Source organism: Pieris napi, chromosome 21, assembly GCF_905475465.1.
Source record: "Pieris napi chromosome 21, ilPieNapi1.2, whole genome shotgun sequence".
Lineage (NCBI taxonomy): Eukaryota > Metazoa > Arthropoda > Insecta > Lepidoptera > Pieridae > Pieris > Pieris napi.
In genome coordinates, this window is record NC_062254.1 from 1,418,570 (window position 1) to 1,438,271 (window position 19,702).

The 19,702-nt window shown below is 32.1% G+C and overlaps 2 protein-coding genes across 6 annotated transcripts in view; both read right to left on the reverse strand.

The window, feature by feature from the left end:
* Window positions 1-2,608, reverse strand: part of LOC125060110 (transcription factor RFX3) — a 28,466-nt gene extending 25,858 nt beyond the window's left edge. Inside the window, exons 1-2 of one of the 5 annotated variants that reach the window (XM_047664830.1) lie at window positions 2,402-2,608; window positions 314-402 (exon numbers count right to left, since the gene is read on the reverse strand). In XM_047664830.1, the coding sequence (XP_047520786.1) occupies window positions 314-343 (30 nt within the window). In that variant the 5' untranslated portion in view covers window positions 344-402; window positions 2,402-2,608. Of the gene's footprint in view, window positions 1-313; window positions 403-1,782; window positions 2,201-2,401 lie in introns of those variants that run through there. The other 4 variants (XM_047664826.1, XM_047664828.1, XM_047664827.1 and 1 more) reach the window with 4 other exon arrangements.
* Window positions 2,609-6,874: 4,266 nt separating this feature from the next.
* LOC125060233 lies at window positions 6,875-19,267 on the reverse strand. Its single transcript, XM_047665028.1, has 11 exons — window positions 19,079-19,267; window positions 18,696-18,907; window positions 18,375-18,524; window positions 18,013-18,104; window positions 16,524-17,609; window positions 15,826-15,979; window positions 15,062-15,197; window positions 13,518-13,643; window positions 10,864-10,951; window positions 10,235-10,327; window positions 6,875-9,499 (listed from the first exon to the last, which is right to left on the reverse strand). Exons 1-11 carry the CDS (start codon window positions 19,202-19,204, stop codon window positions 9,375-9,377), a joined length of 2,388 nt encoding a protein of 795 aa, XP_047520984.1. The 5' UTR covers window positions 19,205-19,267; the 3' UTR covers window positions 6,875-9,374.
* Window positions 19,268-19,702: the final 435 nt, after the last annotated feature.

Below are 19,702 nucleotides of genomic sequence, written 5' to 3' on the forward strand. Positions count from 1 at the left end.
ATAAATCTAGTATAATAAGTACACGAGATACGAGAGACAAATGTTACACAAAAATATAACACATAAATAATTTAATTTCCCTATTGAAATCTGAATAGCGCTAGTCGCACTCTTATTCACGTTACCAGCATGTAGCATATGTAGCATATAGAATATATATATAGAACTATCCCTTATAAAAACATTGATAATACCGACATAAGAGAAAGCCCAAAAAAGTAAGGATTTGAGTGTAGTGTGACAGAAGAACATGTATCCCTACTCACCAAAGTGTTAAAAATATATATTTTAAATAATTTGTATGAAAAGTAACCTGTGTGGGTTGTGCCAGCTGTGCCGCCATGACGGGAGAGGCGGGCGGCGAAGACTCCACAAGCACCTCGTCGCCCGCGCAATCAAAACCTGCAATTCACAACTTCAATGTATCGCTTAAATACTAGGTAAAATTATTTACCAACTTGTTCAGCCGTTCAAACAAATGACGATAAAGCATCGTCTTTTGTTTTAAATTCCATTCGGAATCGCCTCTTAAACCTTTCTTGAACATTGATATATAAAGAATAGGTACTATCAAGGGGTGAGAATGTAAAACAAAATATGACGATGTCGCCATCGTTTGATTGTGATTTGTCACAATTGGACCTTGGACACGTCCGTCATCCAGTTAAAGTTCATATTTTATTTAAATTCCTAACCCAGCTGAGTTTCTTAACTGTTGTCAACAAATTCATTAATCATAAATAACCATTTTTTTATTTCTTAACTGCTGGTTACTTCGCTATGTTTAGCGTAATTTGCTACATAAGCACTTGTAAATATATATAAACAATAACATTTTAATAATTCCGAAATATATATGAAAGTAGAACTCATACTATGGTATAGATAAAACTCATATAGGGACGGAAACTTGACGATGCGATAAAGTTTTAGTTACGTGTGTAAACATAGGCATAGTGATAAATCTCAAATATATGTTGTAGTTAAACGGCACTTGACAATATAACAATGTTTTCAATTATGGGGCTAAACTTTAGAGGGAACACAAATAAGTAGCTTCAAAAGCCGTCGGACTTTTATGAATGACAAAATTTATATTATCCAATTGCAAAATTTTAAACACATTTAAAAAAATCAATGGCATTATTTCATTTTTTAAATTATTTGCAAATTACATTACATGAGAAAGTAGTATTCTAAAGACAAAATTATGATTATTCAAAATGTTTAATATTTTTATTAATAATGAATTGTTAAGTTTTTTTTAATTCATAGACATTCAAATTAAATTATGTGTATTCTTCATTACAATTAGTAACAATATATGAATAGTGTTTGCCTTTTAATAATGTGCAATTTGAGTTGGAAATTAAATTGCAACTGACAACATACCCTTAAGAGCAAAACTAATTAATTGGGGCTTACAACCCTCTTTATAATACACCTGCATTGTATTACACTCACATAGACAATATAAAAAAGAATACTACAGAAAAAAGTATATATATACGTTTAAAAAAGGAGTGAATGTAATTCAAGCAAATCATAAAATTACTTAAATCAGAATACAGCATGCAATTAATTTTTAAGTCAAATAATGTTAGAGGAACATGCATACTATTAAAATAAAGCAGTTAAAACTATACAGGCAGATGTTTTGCATAACACCATCCTGACGGATGGAGATGTTATTGATCTGTCTCCGGCTAAGAGCCCAGTATCCGGGGAGTGTTTCCAAGCAACACCATCCCTCCGCACCTTTACACAGGTAAATCAACTCACTTTCGAGATAAAACACATTCTCCAGACCCATTTCAGACATCTTCAACACAATAATGTTATACACAAGTGTACATGGTAAGCTAGATTATAACAATATTGATCAAACAACAGTTCCTATGTTACTGCATTGCTGATTAGTGTACCGCGGTGATGGTGGGGTTGTGCAGGTGTGTTATGCTTCAGTGACACCACCTGTCTCTGTTCTACATGCATGGCTAACTATACATATGTTGATTTTATTGCTTAAATGTTATTGAGTTCCTGTAATATGTAATTAGCTTATATGTTTGTAAATTATTTATGATTGGTATTGCAAATTGTCATTTGTTTCAATAGGTTAATTTATTTTACACCAGCAATATTGGACTATATTGTTTAGGATAAAACTATGCTTAATTATCACTGATGTGACGCCCCATTGAAAATATTTTATTCGATGTGTGCGTGATAAGAACGGTCGGTGCCAGGTACTATATCACCCCTCTTTTTCGATAGCGTAGATAATATGTAATCTCTTTGCTTTTTAGGGATAGTGCATTTTAACAACCACATTACTTACATAAGACTAATATAATTGATTTAAAAAATTTATATCTAAATTATTGTAAAGAAAACCAACCTGCCAGCCATACTATTATTCCAATATATTTGCCACCGAGAAAGACGTTTTTATAAACGAGCGTTGACTATCCTTTTTTTTAAAGAATAATTAATTTACAATTAACAGAAAATTTGTGGAATATTAACTTTTTATGTAACACAAGGTATGTTGTTGTAGCTACACCCGTTTCCTAGGCTACGGACGGATATATCACACGGAAAAGTGAAAAAAAATATCAGTTATTACATGCTAAGAGATGGCGCTTGGGCAAATTTGCTTAAAACTTCTACCTAAACTATTGATCCAGACTTCAGAATTCAATTTTTCCCGCCTTTGTAATACTTGCAAAAACGTACGAGTTTGTTATCTTGATTTTAATTAATTAAATTTATATTTCATTTATTATTTAGGATCTCTAAATAACATATCTAATGTAAGATTAATCTGTTTGTTTACCTTTACTTCCCTTCTCATCGAAATAGTAAATTACATCACAGTCGAATGGTTTATTAAGTTCAAAGTAGTTATTATTTACTTTATCGTCTTGATATGGTGACAATGAATTAATTTTGAAATCCATCTCGTTAAATTAATGATCGTTTTTTGGTTGTTCGTAGTATCTCCTAGGTAATTAATTTTATTTATCCTTTCATAAATTATTTCAAAGTGATGGCATTAAAATATTTTTTTTAATGTCAAAATCTATGTGGCCTTACACCGCTTACAAAAATAATTTTATATGAATTCTAAATACATTTACTTTAAGTTTTGAACTAAGAAGAACTGAAGCAAACCGTGTAAAAAATAAAAGGTGTCACCGTTGAAAGAGTATAGAACTAGATGAGCTTGTAAAATAACAATAATAACTAAAGAGGCTTTATGCCTTGCCGTGAAATACTTAAGTGCGAGCAAAACAGAATATCAGTTTGTCTGTCTCTATTTGCGTATCGGGTTTTATTTGTATGCCACCGAGCCCTTGGTGGCAAATAAGTTTTCACCGCTTACTGATAAATCTGTGAAACCCAAGCCAAACCCATATTTTAAGACTTTATCCTTATATCCTTAGAACCAAACATAACCTTTCATCGGTAAGTAGCTTATTTTGTCACGACTCAGTAACTTTGTTCAAGGATTATTCATTCGAATGTGTATTTTGGTCAATAATAAGCAATATTCAATGAATTAAAACTGTAAATGCGACAATTTTAAACAATGTCTTCAGTGCTAACCGACTAAATTGCGAATCATGTTACCTACGTCAAGTAGTTGCCACTCTTCGTGTCTTTTGTGAATAGTTGGATTATAACTCGTTGGGGCTACCAGCACTTGAATAAATTTTCGACTTTTTCACTCTACCTTACAACTTAAAAAGACAAAGGGGGATTATGTTACCCATTAAAAGATGTTATAAAAATTTGCGAAATTCGTGAGAAAATATTTTGTAAAAAATAGAAGTCTTAATAAAAAAGATCTTCTTATTTTACCAATGCAGGAAAGTCTAAACTTATTTTATAACGTATCGCACTTTAATAACCAAACATTTCTTGAATTACATAATAAAGGCTATAATTTTAAAATAACCCAAAGTTCGAATTCATTATGCAACTAAAAAACCTAGCGAAAAAAGTGATAAAGTCTGAATCTTGTACAATAAATTAATTTTATTTAAAGGTCAATAGAACCTCACTGAAGGAAGTTACGCCACTGCTTTAGAAAAGTTTGTTCCACGGACTTTATCTTACTTAGTGTAAGTTCTGATAAAACGTAATGTGTAATTGGATGTTGGAAGTGCCATACTCTTCAAAGACTTTCTCTCAGTAAACTCTTCCTTGCAAATTTAAGAAAAATTAGCGGCGCAAAGCAGTAGATTCATTAAGAGAAGGCAAGTTACCAATGATTTTCTAAGGAAATATTTGTGTAAAGAAAAGGATCGAAAAGACACACCCGACCGAAGGCCCCCGAGGCTAAGGTCGAGAAGTTGTATTGGTTAGCGCGATTTAGGGTATGACGTCGTCGCAGTTATTGTAGCCATAGAACGTAGGTGTCACTATACATCAATAAAAAAAAGGTTGCGTGTATTTGTTTTATTTGATAGAATATTTCGTTTCTTTCGCAGGAAATTTTTGAAAAAGAAACGAAAGAAAAAATTTACTACAGAGCAGTTAGAACAAGTGATTAAAGAGTCATTTGAAAATGTAACATCAGAAGAGTGGAAGAAAGTGACTGATCATGTTGTATATGAGGAAAATAAATATAAAGAAAGGTACAAGACTACAGAAGAACATTTAGAAAGTTTCATAATCAATGTGAGAGACAGTGATAACAGCATTGGCTCTGATGAATTTGTGCATATTGATTCTTTGGATTCTGATTTTGATTATTCCGAATAAAGTTGTGTTTTATAATAAATATAGTTTTAGTTTTCCATGCAACGCTAGTCATTTTAAGTATCAATAGTAAAAGACTAAATACATATTGTATTTAATTTCATAGAAATACAGTTACTATCAATTAAAAAAATAATAAAATAAAATCAAGTATCAAGTAAGTTTAAGCCACAAAATATATCAAACTTTTAGGGATACCATACTAAGTTTTTTTGAATATGCCGCGCTTTTTGGTATCTTGTTGTTGTTTCTAATTATTAAGTGTCGAATGTAGTTTATATTTTCTACCTTAATTTCGTCTGTGGTTAAAAATACTGCTTTTTGTAGACAAATTTATATTTTGTGACAACTGTCAAATATCACATTGGTCGTTCAATGTCTACTAAATCTGTTCTGTAATGCCAACTTGGGAGTGTTCTTCCCAAATTTAGGGTGAATTAAAATGTCTAGTGGGTTCTATAGTGAGAATATTTATTTAGGGGGTACTTTATTTAAGTATTATTTAGTTTTACTTAAATAAGGCTCGATTCTATAATATTTATATGAAGCCTCAAACCCAACCAATGTAATATTAAAAAGATATAAAAATCGAAATAACATCTCTTTTATATACTATTTGAATGTATTTTCAATGCATTGAAATTATCTCTCAAACCGAATGTACAGCAAAAACTTTAAGGGTTTTTAATTGATTTTTAAAAAGGAAGGGTATTTGAAGTTGGTCCTAGCCCCTACTCCCTAGGCCGGAATATTCTGTCTGTTATCTGTAGGATTTGGGCTGGCATAAATTAATGGCATCACTAAATCTGTGTTCGTCGCATTAAATAATAAATATATTCTTAATTTCCAATTTATCATAAGTCTTTACATTTAAAATAACGATTTGACGAAAACTTTATTTAATTTAGTCCATATTTCATATCAATATGAAAATTACAATTAAGAAGTTGCAAACTCAAGAAGAGTTCAATTTTGATGTAAGTCCCTATTGTAACCTGAGTGACTCAACAAATAGCATTTTAATAAATCTTATTTTACCACGAGATTGTTGTCATTTAGAAAATCTGTAGGTTGTATGTTCATCAGACTTTAGCCTTGCCAGAAAGTGATAACTATGATAAAAAAATATAGTTGAAAACTTCGTTATAATTAGGTATAAATTTTTGCATTAAATAATTTTAGATTACGTTACGTTTTCTGTTTAAGGTTGAACCTTCTACGAAAATTATAGATATTAAACGTAATATTGCGCTTAAGGGCAAGCAAAGGGTTTCAACACAGAAATTATTGTACATGGGTAGGGCGTTACTTGATGACGAAACAATCAGTACATATCCTAATATTAAGGATGGTGCCAAGATACATCTATTAATTATCAAGCCCGAAGGTCTAGAGGCAGCAGCAAGGTATTTTAAGGAAAAGGGTATGTCAGATGAAAAAGCCAACCGCCTCGGAAATCGTTTGCAAGTGGTAGCAAAAGAAACATTTGACAAAATGTCATGGGATGATATTGAAAGGCTTGCATGTAACATATTGGCTTATGAAAATATAGATGTAACTAGATCTCTATATGCAGAAATTGGGGATTTACATAATAAATTTTGAATCAACATGAGGGCTCATTTATAAATTACTTAAATCTTAATTCAATGTATAATATAGTTTTTTAATTTACAAAGTGATGTCTAAGGCTAGGTGTGTATTCCATAAAGACCAAAAAATATGGCTTGCTCCAAATAATAAATTTGCAAAATTTTTAATATGTAAAAAACTTTTCTATTTTAATTGTGCTAATATTATGTAATTATTCAGTTCAAATTAACGTTAAACCCTACAGCTAGTCTTTTGAGGATCAACATCAACCATTTGTCTAAAATGTAGTGTGCTGGTATGATGTGTGCAAATTGTATATATTTCAATTGATATGTAGTACACAAGGTGTCAAATCTCACTAATCAATAAGTAACTCACAATAATTTGTATTGTTTTAGTAAATGATACCTATGTTGTTTTAGTGTAATGTATTATATTATGTAAGATTTTAGTTATTAAAACCGTATTAAAAACATTAAGGACTTTGTATTTTCAAATAATACAACTTAAAATAATTTCAATATTTATTACAATTACTATTTATACAATCAATGGCAAGTCAATTTTATATTGCGACTACATAATAATATTAAATGCAATATCTTAATCCATTGAGGGATTGCTGAGTAGATTTTAATAATTAAATTCCATACATTTAGATCATCTACAAAATTGTGACTTGTTTCTTATAGAATTAGCAAATTAAAAATATGCCAGTTAAATACAGTTCACGGTAATTATGATTAGGATTATCAATAGAGAACCCAGGTGTCACTGGAGCAGACACATTACTACAAAATGGTGTATGTTAATAAACTTTTATGACATAAGTTTAGGAGTCTACAATAGGTATGTTAAAAGGCTTTGCATAGCCACAGCCACAAACTCACTTATTCCTCATATTAATTTGAAAAAAGTACACAAAAACATCATTGAACTGCTAGTTGCTTTGGCATTAAGAGTTAATTTCAATATTTCTTTTTTAAATGACTAGTAAGAACCTCAAAATTGTAGATGATCAAGGCTATTTACAACTTACTATCATTAAACACATAACCAGTATCAAAACACACAACCTTTATTGTTTCTTTACAAAACATTTTTACATCAAATTGTTTAATACATTTTAATTGTCTGACATCAATGTAAACAAAATTCATATTTACCACTTTATAAACATACTTTAAATCTATAATAGAAAAACCTTTTAGTGATGTTATTTAACGGCCTAGGCCCTAGAGTGATAAGGGTCAAATTCTTATATATGGCAACTTGGTGTTTAAAGTATATTTATGCGGGCAAGGACAAAAATATACGAGAAGTTTACTATCAGGTAAGATTTTCGTTGTCCATTTACACTCTAAATATTGCTAATATACGGTATAACTTGGGTTTTATTTGACAAAATATCTGAAAGTCAAAATCTTATAATACCATTTTAATACTAAGAGCATTGCTATAAATTAAATTGTATGGCAATAACATTTTCAGAGATTTTATATTACTATTAAGCAAGCGTATTATTTCTTGTACTTATTTATAAACTGTTATTAAATTTGCATTTCTAGCAATATTTGTGATGTTATATGCTGTATATAATTAATTTTTAAAACACTAATTTATAACTTTGTGATAAATGTATTATGCGAACTAAGGTTATCACCCTTTCAAATAATAAACGCACTGAGCATTATTATTTTACTTATAAATCCAATATAGTGCATGAGAGCTGTTTAATCAAAAGTAGAACATCATACAACAAAATTTTTTAAATATTATTTTTAGTCATTAAATCAAATATGTCTATTAAATTTGTTATATTATCTTGAAATTTTGATAAGGTTTAGTGAAATTGTTTTCATAAACAGTATCCTCAAGATTTTCTCATTATTACTACGTTGAATACGGATGAATTGTTATGACGTATTTATTGCTTTATGTTATATCAGTCTTATTTTGAGAGCAAGTTATCCAGTTTAAAAAAATATCATTCGAGTCCTGTTTTACAATTTGTTAGAAGTCACAGCCAACTAAGGTCCGAATACTAAATGATTTAAGCTTGTTTATGGTGGTATTATTTATAGAACAGAGGGCAAACGGTCAGGAGGCTCAGTTGATGTGATGTTAAGTGATACCGCCCATGAACAACGCCAGAAGTCTCTCGAGTGCATTGTCAATCTGAAAGAGTTGCTAAGCACTTTTTAAAAAAAGAAAACCTATGTCAAATGGTTCGGAAATACTTCAAAGGATTAACATGGCGCGGCAAAAAGTGCCATAAAATGCTCAGAAAGAAAGTGTAATATTAATATGTCAATTTGACAGATTAAACAAATATTTTGTTTACATTTAGAATGTGGTATAAGTTGTTTAAATTTAGATATGTCGTCTCTTTCTTTAAGGTAACGTTGAATAAAGATAAAGATATCGTGTTTAGGATATCATACTTATAGATATGTGTGTAAACATTTCCAACGACAATGTTGGGTTTGTTGTCAATATCCTTCATATTTCCTTTTATCTAAAATTAGTGATATAATTATTTATTACATACACCAATTTTCATCACATTACATACCAATGTAATTAAAATTAATTAAAAATTTCACGTAATTACTAAGAGACTTCAAAAATAAACGTTTTCAAGAAGTATTTATTTCTGAGTATACCACAAACAAAATGGATGAGAAAACGGTAATCATTTCTGATTTATCGTTTTATATTTCTAAACACATCTGGTATTTATTTATTATACAGAACTAGACACTAAAGAGATCTATGATGCAAAAAGTATGACATTAATAAAACAAAAGAACAAATTCATAACAATGACTCTTCTACCGGATAAAAACCATACGTTTTCCTATTTCTAGTAATTAATGAAATTATATACCCATAATGTATATTGTTTTTCATTTACTGTTTGGCTCCTTTGTGTCAATGTCAAACTCATAGTCAAAACATAAAAATCGGTAAAAAATACAATACAATTTGAATGTTCCTAAACACTAAGTTCAGTCTTCGTCATCAGAGGGAGAGATTTCGTCTGAAGAGGATTCCGATTCCGAGCTGTCATCGTGGTTTTTCGTTATTTCCACACAATTGTCAAAATCTGTTAATCTCCTGAGGGATTTGTTGCCTAGAATTGTTGTATAAATAAAGACATTTCTAATATTATAGGATAACCAATCTATGGTAAATATGTTCTGTATGTACAAATATAACCCCGTACTCGCCTCTCTTTTCATCACAGCGTAAACACAATGTGACAAAAAGAGACGAAAGATTACTTAAAAGAGTGCAATCAGATATGTAGTTGATTTTCAATGTTAGAGCGCGGCCACACGATGCGGTAACGGTGCGGTGCGGCGCCGTACCGCAATTACTCGAGCTATAGGGGTACCATACGGGCGTTGCGGTGTGGCAATATATTTTACCCCTCCCCGCCTCGTCTCGCAGGTCACAACTCCGGTGTGACATGGTATAGTAATTTGTATGTAGGATGACGTTGCGGCACCGCTCCGGCGCGGACCGCACCATTACCGCATCGTGTGACCGCGCTCTTATCGTTTAAATTGCTTTGGAATTAAATATATCTTATGTCTAGACAATGTAGCATTGTAATGATATAATCAGGTTTTTTTCATTATAAACATGAATCTTTTCCCTTTACAATATTAGTATAGATTTAGAAATGTTTTTTTAAATTATATGACTTACGTCTGACTGCAAGCCAGCCTTTACTATACTTTAGCATTATTATCAACTTTCGTATAAGTGAACTTTATTTTAAATGGAAAATAAATATCTCTTTTAAATGTGCCCTAAAAACAAGTATGTACTTTTAATTGAAACAAAATACATATATATTTACCAGTAAGCGTCGAAAGAAGCCGGTTCTCATGAGGTGGGAAATTTATCGGTCCAAGTTCCTTTGCAAGTTCACGAGCGCGCACCGCGCCCGATACTGGGGATTACAGAGAGTTTTTAATACATTTTTAAGTTCTACCTTCAATAAAATAAATAAAAAATAAAATATGTTTATTATGGAACATAAGATACATGTATCACTTATTCCACTTCATTAAATTATTAATCCCTACTCATCAGCAAAGAAGACAGAGGGTGTAGGCCGAGAGAAAAAGCCGGCGTAAAAAACTCTCGGTACTCTTTTAAAATAGCAAATCATCAAACAACACTTATTTTAAAACAAATATCGCAAATTAATTAGAGGTAGCCTATCTAGCACTAGTCCCAGGCCCTTTTATCGACTAGATAATCGTTAACTTATACATTAGTATGTGTCAGAATTGAAAATTGACGTTACACACACTGGTTATAATGTATTTTTTATAGACCATGGGGTAAATCGGAGCCTCTCCAGAATCGCAAATGCGTTGCCGGCCTTGTAATGAATTCTTTTTCTAATTTATTTTTAATTGATAAAACTATTAAGCTAAAATCGAATTATATAACCTCTTTATAGAAATAGGTTAATCGTACCTCGACAACCTTCCTGGCTGTTATCTTCTGTCATGGCCACTTTCTCAGTCAGATATTCGCCACTCACCAGGTTGTATGTGAATAGGCACTGAAATTAATTTAACTTCATAATATTCTCTCGACTCTCTTATCTCTATTAAGAATTACCATAATCGCAATGTACGAGAATGCGAGTAGAGACAAAAGTACAACCATAAGTTCCGTCCTATTCTTATCACATAAAATGCATGTCTACGTTTAAATTTTTTTTTAGTTCGTAAAGTTAATTTTTTCTAAGCGAATCTTGTGATTTTATCATTAAATATGAACAAACAAACACGGGCTCGATTTTAGTAGTGTTAATTAAGATAAGCGTAAAAACAACGCAAATGTCGGGTGTTGGAACCTAAAATTGTACTCTAATTATCTTAAATACAATCTTGAAAATTAACTTAAACTTGTTTGCATCAATCTACGTTTTATTTTTATTATCTATGAGCATATAGTTATTATTTCCCGATGAACGGCCTAAGAGATAAATATTACGCAGTAAAGCCTGTATTCACTTTGATAAGTGCGAGTGCAAGTGATTAGTAATCAAAGTGAATACAGACCTGTAGTCCTATAGTCGTATTTTTAATTAGACGAAGCCAACTGACAGTAGCTAATGTCACTTTGTAAAATAATGTTGCCATATTTAGGGTCGATTCGACCAAACAAGAGTAAATCTTAATCTTAGAATAAATCGTCAGTTAATCGAGAGTAAATCAATTTTACGTTTTACCAACTACAAATTCTAAGAATAGTGGGCTTATTCGGGAATTGCTACTATACCGCCGTTTCGCACGGAATAACAGCTATTCCTAGAATAATTTAATGGCGTCAGTCAGTCCAATCAGCTGATTTCTGTCATTTCACAAATATGTATTCTGTGTTTTAATTTCAAGTCAACGCAACGCACTAAATTAATAGTCTAGCATTGTATAATGAAACGTTTAAACAATGTATTATTTATTTATTTGTTTTTAGATTTTTTATTTTCTATAATATTAGAATGAAATTCAACTGGGCTCAACAGAAGTTCCTTTTTAGACGAAAGCCTCAAACACACAAGAAATAAAAACTTTTTGTTGTCGTTTGACACCTGTTAAAAGCTACTTTTTCACACTATAATACGGCAAAATCGAGTTGACATGATGTATGCTCTTACACTGTCCCGTTGTGGAACAACATTTATTTGCCGAGTTTTATTTTCGTTCACCATTCTCTTGCTATTCGCGTATTGTTATTCCAAGCACAATTATACTATCGATTACGTGGACAAACGACTATGGATTTACTCGAGATTAAAATCATGGAATAGATTATTCTCGGTATAGTTACTCGTGTATAAATTGAAGTTTGGTCTAATCGACCCTTAAAGTAATAGTGCTGCGTTCAGTTCTTGTTCAATCAGATGAATGAACAATGAGTGTGAATAGTTAATCATTTCAAACTATAAAAGAATATTATTTCTATTTGAAAATTGTATAAAAGTGCTCTGATATAAGTTAGGTACTAGTACTATGTAACTACAATCAGTTTTTTGACGGCTTATTACAAAGCGCGGCGCGGCGACTAGTGCCATCACCGATCATTAATTCAGGGATTTTTACTTTGTCACAACACTATTTTTATTTAATTAAAAACCGACAACACCGTAAACGTCAGTTGACTTCGTCTAATTAAAAATACGACTATAGTGTCTCGAGCGTGCGACTATCATCCCGTCGTAGATTTGACAATAGACTGTGTACGTACGCATTTAACACTTGTTTGTATTCTACGGCGTTCGACAAAAAATTTTTTTCTTAAGAAAAAAATTACCCCAAGGCATTTATCATATATAGGAAAGGAGGCCTATTGGAAAAAGATCTCGAAACAGATACAGAAATCTGTTGAACCCTGCTGGTTTCTTACAAACTATCGTCTTCTTTTATAAGCGACGGAAGTTAGATTTAAATTCATCAATAAAGAACTTTAGTAGAATCGGGATTGCTACAGCAAGTTTTTACACCTTATTTTCTAACAAATTCTATAAAAATAAAAAGGGTGCGTGTACTTATGTATGCACGTAAGAAGTTATACTTCTTTGGCATTATTAAAAATAGTTTTTGATTGCATGCAAATAATTAATTACAATTAAGTAATCAAAGACTGGAAAAGGAGTCACTATAGTCAATAAAGTTCAGTTTACATTTGAAAAATTTAATAAATAAATATTATTATTCTCTTACATTTAAGTGTAACATAAATTCTATTATTATTCGAATGTTGTTTTTAAATTATGTCCAATGCCGTAGCATCTTCCGTGGGCAACTTCATTCTGTTAATTTTGTGTCACGTTGCGCGCGCATCGTAAAATTTCACTCTCATCAATTTTTCATAACGCGCCTAAAGAAGTATAACTTCAAAAACTGAACTAGACAATAATGGACCATGCTTTTACTAAAGGCCGATTTACATTATCATTAGTGTTTAGGAGAGTGCTTTAGGATAGTACTTTAGTTGAAACATGTAAACGCTACTTGCTTTAGTAAACGCTACGCTAAAGAACTTGCCTTTCAAGTTGTAATAAAGCACTCTCCTAAACACTAAGATAATGTAAATCGGCCTTTATATGTTGGCGATAGTACCTCAGCAGTGTACTGCCTGCGATGCATGACGCAACCCCCTGCGGCATCCTTACAGGCCTCGCACCAGCCCTCGTCCTCTTCGCCCCTTTCGCGCGGGTCACTCGCCCACAACCACATGGCGCAAAGCTATAATAGAACTAGACTTAATTACAAACAACACACATAAACACACAAAATAATAATAATTAAAGAGAAAAAATAAAAAATAGAACATCAAAAACAATAAAAAAAATCCCTTTTCCCATTCGGTTCGTTTGAAATGTGTAATGCGTGTGTAATTGGCCCTGGCTCAGCATTATGCTGAGGAGCAGAATGTTCCCACAGCGCTGGTCATTCTGCCAGAGAGCACAGCAGCTAGTTTGCGCCTCAGTCATAAAATATATGAACAGGAATGTAATAAATACTTGTAGACAAAAAAAAAGTTACCAGTGTACGTAATGAAGTCTTGTGTATAGTAAAATTAATAAAAAGGTAAATAACATTTAAGTAATAAGCAACTTAGAATAATTCCTATGAATGTTATGGATAGATGGATGGCCTGTACGATCTGGAATCCGATTATAGGAAGGACTTTCTAGTAACACGAGGCTCTTTTGTTTTTTTTCGTAACTTTTGTTTTATCTATGTGCGCATTTAACATTCGCTCAAACGGTGAAGGAAAACATCGTGAGGAACCCGGCTTGCCTTTGACCAAAACGTATATGGTGTGTCAGGCACAGGAGGCTGATCACCTACTTGCTATTAGATTGACAATGAACATGAAACAGATTCAAAAATCTAAGTAAAATAAGCATTATTTGTGAGCTATCCGCACCAATTATCCTATGTATTTAATTTTTAATCCGACATTATCGTATTGGCTTCGCACTTTAAGGATAGTATATTCACAATTTTTGTGAATAAATAAATTGTAGGCCACACATTAGTTATAGTGTGTGTTACTTTTCTTATGTGTGCCTTGTTGGTGCGGCTATAATACCAGTATAAATTAAATGGATCATCTCAATAATTTCCACCAATATCACATACAAGCCGTCGGAAATATCTGCGAACCTCGCTGGAATGCGCTTCTTTAAATAATTCTGCGTTTCTGCTTTAAATAATGTAAATAATAAGTTTTTGTAAATTTCAAGTAGGTACGAGTATCAATAAAAATAAGTACACAAATAAAATATTTTTTATTTTTACATCTTCAATTTTTTTGCTATCTCTCCAGTTTGTATGACGTCATTAAGCCAGGTTCGCAGATATATCGATGTGACTGTACATCCGTTTAACATCTTCTAATAAACAAACACACGATTGACTTTTTACAGGCCCTAATAACAATAATTCCTTTTTAAAACCTTAGTAACGGGAATTCGGAGTGTGAAAGTTGTATGTAATCCTTTCTATTGCAATCGATATTTTGTTTTAATTCTAACCGAATATTTTCACATTATAGGGATGGCTTTTTAATATTTTTATACGTAAGTCTGTTTTAACGATATAAAATATAGTCAATTGAGATTATAGAGTAACTCTGCTGACCGAGTGGTACTCACCCCAGAAAGACAGCCACTAGATTGGCACACGTCAATCACATGACAGCCCCAATCGAAGCAGTATATGAACTTCTTGCCCGAGATCTTACATAGTCTACCGCATACTTCGTTGCAAAGTAACTCGGTGTCCAACGATCTGCAAGATTTGAGTAATTAAATACAAATACAGTGGAATCTCTATAACTCGATTGTCAAGGGAAATGCAAAAAAAAATCGAGTTAACGAGTTTTCGACTTAACAAGAACTTCGAGATACGTAAGATAATGCTGAAATATCGACGTACAGAGCGATTTTTTAAGTGTATTTTTCGATTTGTAATGTCGAATTTGAATAGCAATTCAACTTAAGTTTTGTAGTATATATTTTTTACATATTAAAACGAATTTTATATTAATGAAGTAAACTGTACTACGACTTACGGAGTCTCCTTTTTGAAATTCGAGTTTTAAAGTATAAATATGTATTATCAATACTTCGTAGGGAAATAACATTTTGTTCGAGTAACAAAGTCTAAATATTTCGAGATACCGCATATTTAGCGGTTCAGCGGAAAGGAATTTAGTTTTAAAACTTCAGTACAAACGATTTTGAATATATTTTTTTCTAAATATTAGTTTCCACCTACGTAATTAAGTAATATAATAAATTGTCAGATAATTTACATAAAACTATAACTAAAGCTTCATCAGACTATCAAAAATAAGGTAGTTTTTAAGTAAACCGCGTTCATACAGACATACTTAAAATGAAATTTTTGAACTTACCTTTGTTGCGCCCTCAAGGTGAGTGGTGGTAAGGCAGGGGGTGAACTGCTTTTTAATCTGTCCCATGCCCCAGAGCTGATGGCCTGTAGGGGGGTATAGCTGGCTCCATGGCCCGTCAGCGGTAACGCTACGTGGTACCCGGATATACAATCGTCTGGAAATATAAGGATCTAATAATTCAGTTTATGTAAGAGTTGAGGTGTGCGCGAAAACATCGTGAGGAACGTTATGCATTTAAATGAATTAGACCGAAAAACGTAGGTAGATCAGCTTTTTTTTATTTAACACGGAAAAGAGGCACCCTGATATTAAGTATTACCACCGCCCATGGACACTCACATTGCCAGAAGGCTCGCAAATGCGTTGCCGGCTTTTTAAGAATTGGTTCACTCTTTTACGACAGAAATCTGGGGCTCTCTAAAGGTTGTAGACGGAGACACATTTCTGTGTCTGCTTCTATACGTTTCCATATTAGATTAGATAAGATATGCCGTGTTCCTGACTAAAAAACTACTAATGTATCAAGTTGTAGAAATATAAAGATTTTAGCTCTATTTTCGATTTTTCCTTTACCAAACTCTTTAAACATGTAACTGCAAAATGGTAAAAGTAAATATCACCTACCACTTCATGGACCCATAGACTTTAGTATTGCTATTAATAAATTAATTTCGAAAAATTATAGAAAAAATCCTTACCATCAGAATCCGTTAAAATTGAAGTTATCTCATCGTCACTTTCAACAAAATACCGCGTAAACAGTTTACTACACTTAGAATTCCCTGAATGCACTAAATATGGATCTTGAGCACTAACTGGGCAGTCCGATAATGTCTTTGAGGTATTATCATGCACAGACACTGTTTTCAGAGAACCATCGTCCAACATCTCGGTGACTCTATACTCCGATTCACTATTTCTGTCAGATTCCATCAATATATTGGGATTCTTTAGATCTGTACTTGTCGTTGGAGATGGCGGTCTACTGATTTGGTTGTGAGCCCTTAACACCACACTTTCCACTGATGGCGACTTTGCCCTCCTAATCTTACTCGTTGAACCAGTGAAATACTTTCTATTACTTCTTAAAACTCTAAACGGAATGATATTCTCGTTGTTATCCTCTGAAAATTCATATTTCTTATCTGCTAGCCGTCGTTTCCTAAACATACTAAGTTTCTCGCACTTTTCTGTATCTTCTACAAATTCATATGCCTTATCAGCTATAACTCTATGAGACTCGTTAAACCTGGACATACTCTCGGCTGGGTTCCTTCTTGGGGACCGTAATGGGGGGCTTATTAAGGTCCTGATAGATGGTGAGGGTCCCTCCCATTCCTCCATTAGATAGTGTGATATTGAAGATGCTTGTATGCAAAGTTCTTGGCCCATCATATCAGGTAGATAAACCGGCCGTGATATTTGATTTGGCTCCATTTCTAAGTCGGAAAAATCTGCCAGTATATTCTGCACTACGTTGGTCTGGTATTTCGGAGAGAGGAACGGAGCAGAAAAATCAGAAGGTGGTGTAGCAGGATTACTATCCACCAAACTATTTTCTTCTCTATCTACAGCAACTCTCTCTTCAAGGTTATCTATTTTATCATGGTCCGGCTTAACAAAGTCTATTTCTAGAACATGTATAAAGTCTGTGTATATCACAATTTGATTTGAATATGCTAGGTGTACTACTGGTTCATATATATTACTATCCGATGTGCAAAAGAATTTTGTGTGAATGGCAAAGTTGTGTTCTAAGCAACGTTGACCCCAGCTGAGGTCATCTGTAATAATTGTTCTTTTATTTTACATATTTAATTAAATACCTATAAACATACAATAATAATTTAATAATTTTGTTTTATAGTCTGCATACATATTTAATAAGGAAATTCTAGTTTGGTTTAGGTATAAACATTCAAACTTGCATTTGCCTGTATGTATATTTTAATTATACTTTTATTTCAAATTTTATTATGGAATTTAAATATGTGGCAAGTGGCTAAATTTATAGTTTCATAAGAGAAGCCAAATTGTGTCAATCTTAATAACAAAATATATTTAGTTCAGTTGTTTAATCTAAAGCCTATCAAACACTGATGATAGCTGCTTAATTTTTACAGAAGGCAAGATTGCTCAGGCAATAATTTTTTGATCTAAAAGGAAGAAAATATAAATCTACTTTACCTTCTTTAGACATAGATGAACATTTCCTACATCCTAATTGAGGTACTCCAATAACACTGAGGTAGGATCTATCAGAACATAAATCATGTTTCCTGTAAGAATAATATTAATTAATAATGATTTATTTCAGTTTAAATTTTCTTTTGACCCTTTAAAGTTGGTGTGGTTTAGATGGTAACTTATATGTATAACATCTTGTGATTGATGCCCAATAAAACACTGCATTTTCCACTTTAAAGACAACTGATAACATGCTTATATTGTAAGAAACACTAAAATGTAAAATGGGGGTTTTCTTTATCTAGGATCTAGAATACTATCTAAATCTAGAATTTTAGAAAAAGGAAAATTAGAAAACTTACGCAATGCCATAGACAACTAAAACACTAGTATTATGCCTCCACTGAGCCATAGATATTGTGATGTTGCTGTCCACACATTCGTCTCCAAAAAGAGGCACACTATGTACTGGCTTCACTAACTTCCCAGGCACCCATGAGAGGAAATGTAATCTGTTTATACAAACAAAACAGTTAAATTATGATATCATTACCAATAGTAATACTTAAAAACAATGGATCAAGTGAAGTCCTAAGTCACTAAACATATTTACTTCTCTTCTCAAAACTGCTGCTGATAATAACTGCTGAACATAGAAGTATATTTGTGTTTTAAAAACTTACGTGTACTTGGTACTCTCTTCAAATCCTCGTGTTCTACTGCTAAACGTGAAACTAAGAAGGAACTGTCCACATTGCGAAAATCCCATGAATATGTGGTTTCTTAAACATTCTATAGGAACAATGTCCATCAGACAGAACCGCAGGCGCGCTGGTATCCTGTCTAATACCTTACGATGTCTTTCATTCGACTTTTTAGATGTACTACCATATACCTAAAAAATAAATGAGACTTGTAATAAAACAGTATTTTAACGGTTAGAATCTTTTCATAGTTACAGAAGAATTTTATTGTGCTTAAAGTGTATTTTAAAGTAAATATCACTTACAAATTAAGATGAAAACAAAATTCTAGAACACTAAACATGATAGTAATTTTAACGTACCTCTCTATTAAATAACTTATGTATAATATTATTTTTACTATTTGTGATTGATGTTTGATTATTAAAATTAGAAAAACCATGCTTAAAATTTAAATTTTCAGACTCCTCCGCTTCTGAAGAATCCATTTTCTATTGTTTGAGTTTTTTAATTTTTATTGAGATTTGAGAACTCGATCTTCATATTTTTGTTTTGACATATGGCTCTTAAATTCATAGATAATAAATATTACTAGTTTATTAGTCAAATAACAAAGATTAGACAAAAATTTACAAGATCGACGAAATCAATCTTGTAAATTATCCTAAAAACACAGTATGAGTTATTACTCATTATTATGAGTGGTGTTTTATCGGCCCATCAAAAATTCTCTTCCTTGTTCATTCAGAAAGATTAATCTCCGTAGCAAGCAGGTATCGTGACTTGTGGTATTCAGATAGTATTGTTATGATCCAAATTTTATATTGCTATTAGTAATTCTGCAATTAGTTGGTGGGTAAATAAGTAAGTAAATCTAGAAGTAAGTTTTTTGTACGTTTCCCATTGTGAATAGGTGAGGATTGTTGCAAAATCTCAATTACAATATTTACAATGGCAATATTTGATCTGTTATCTAGCTAGGATCT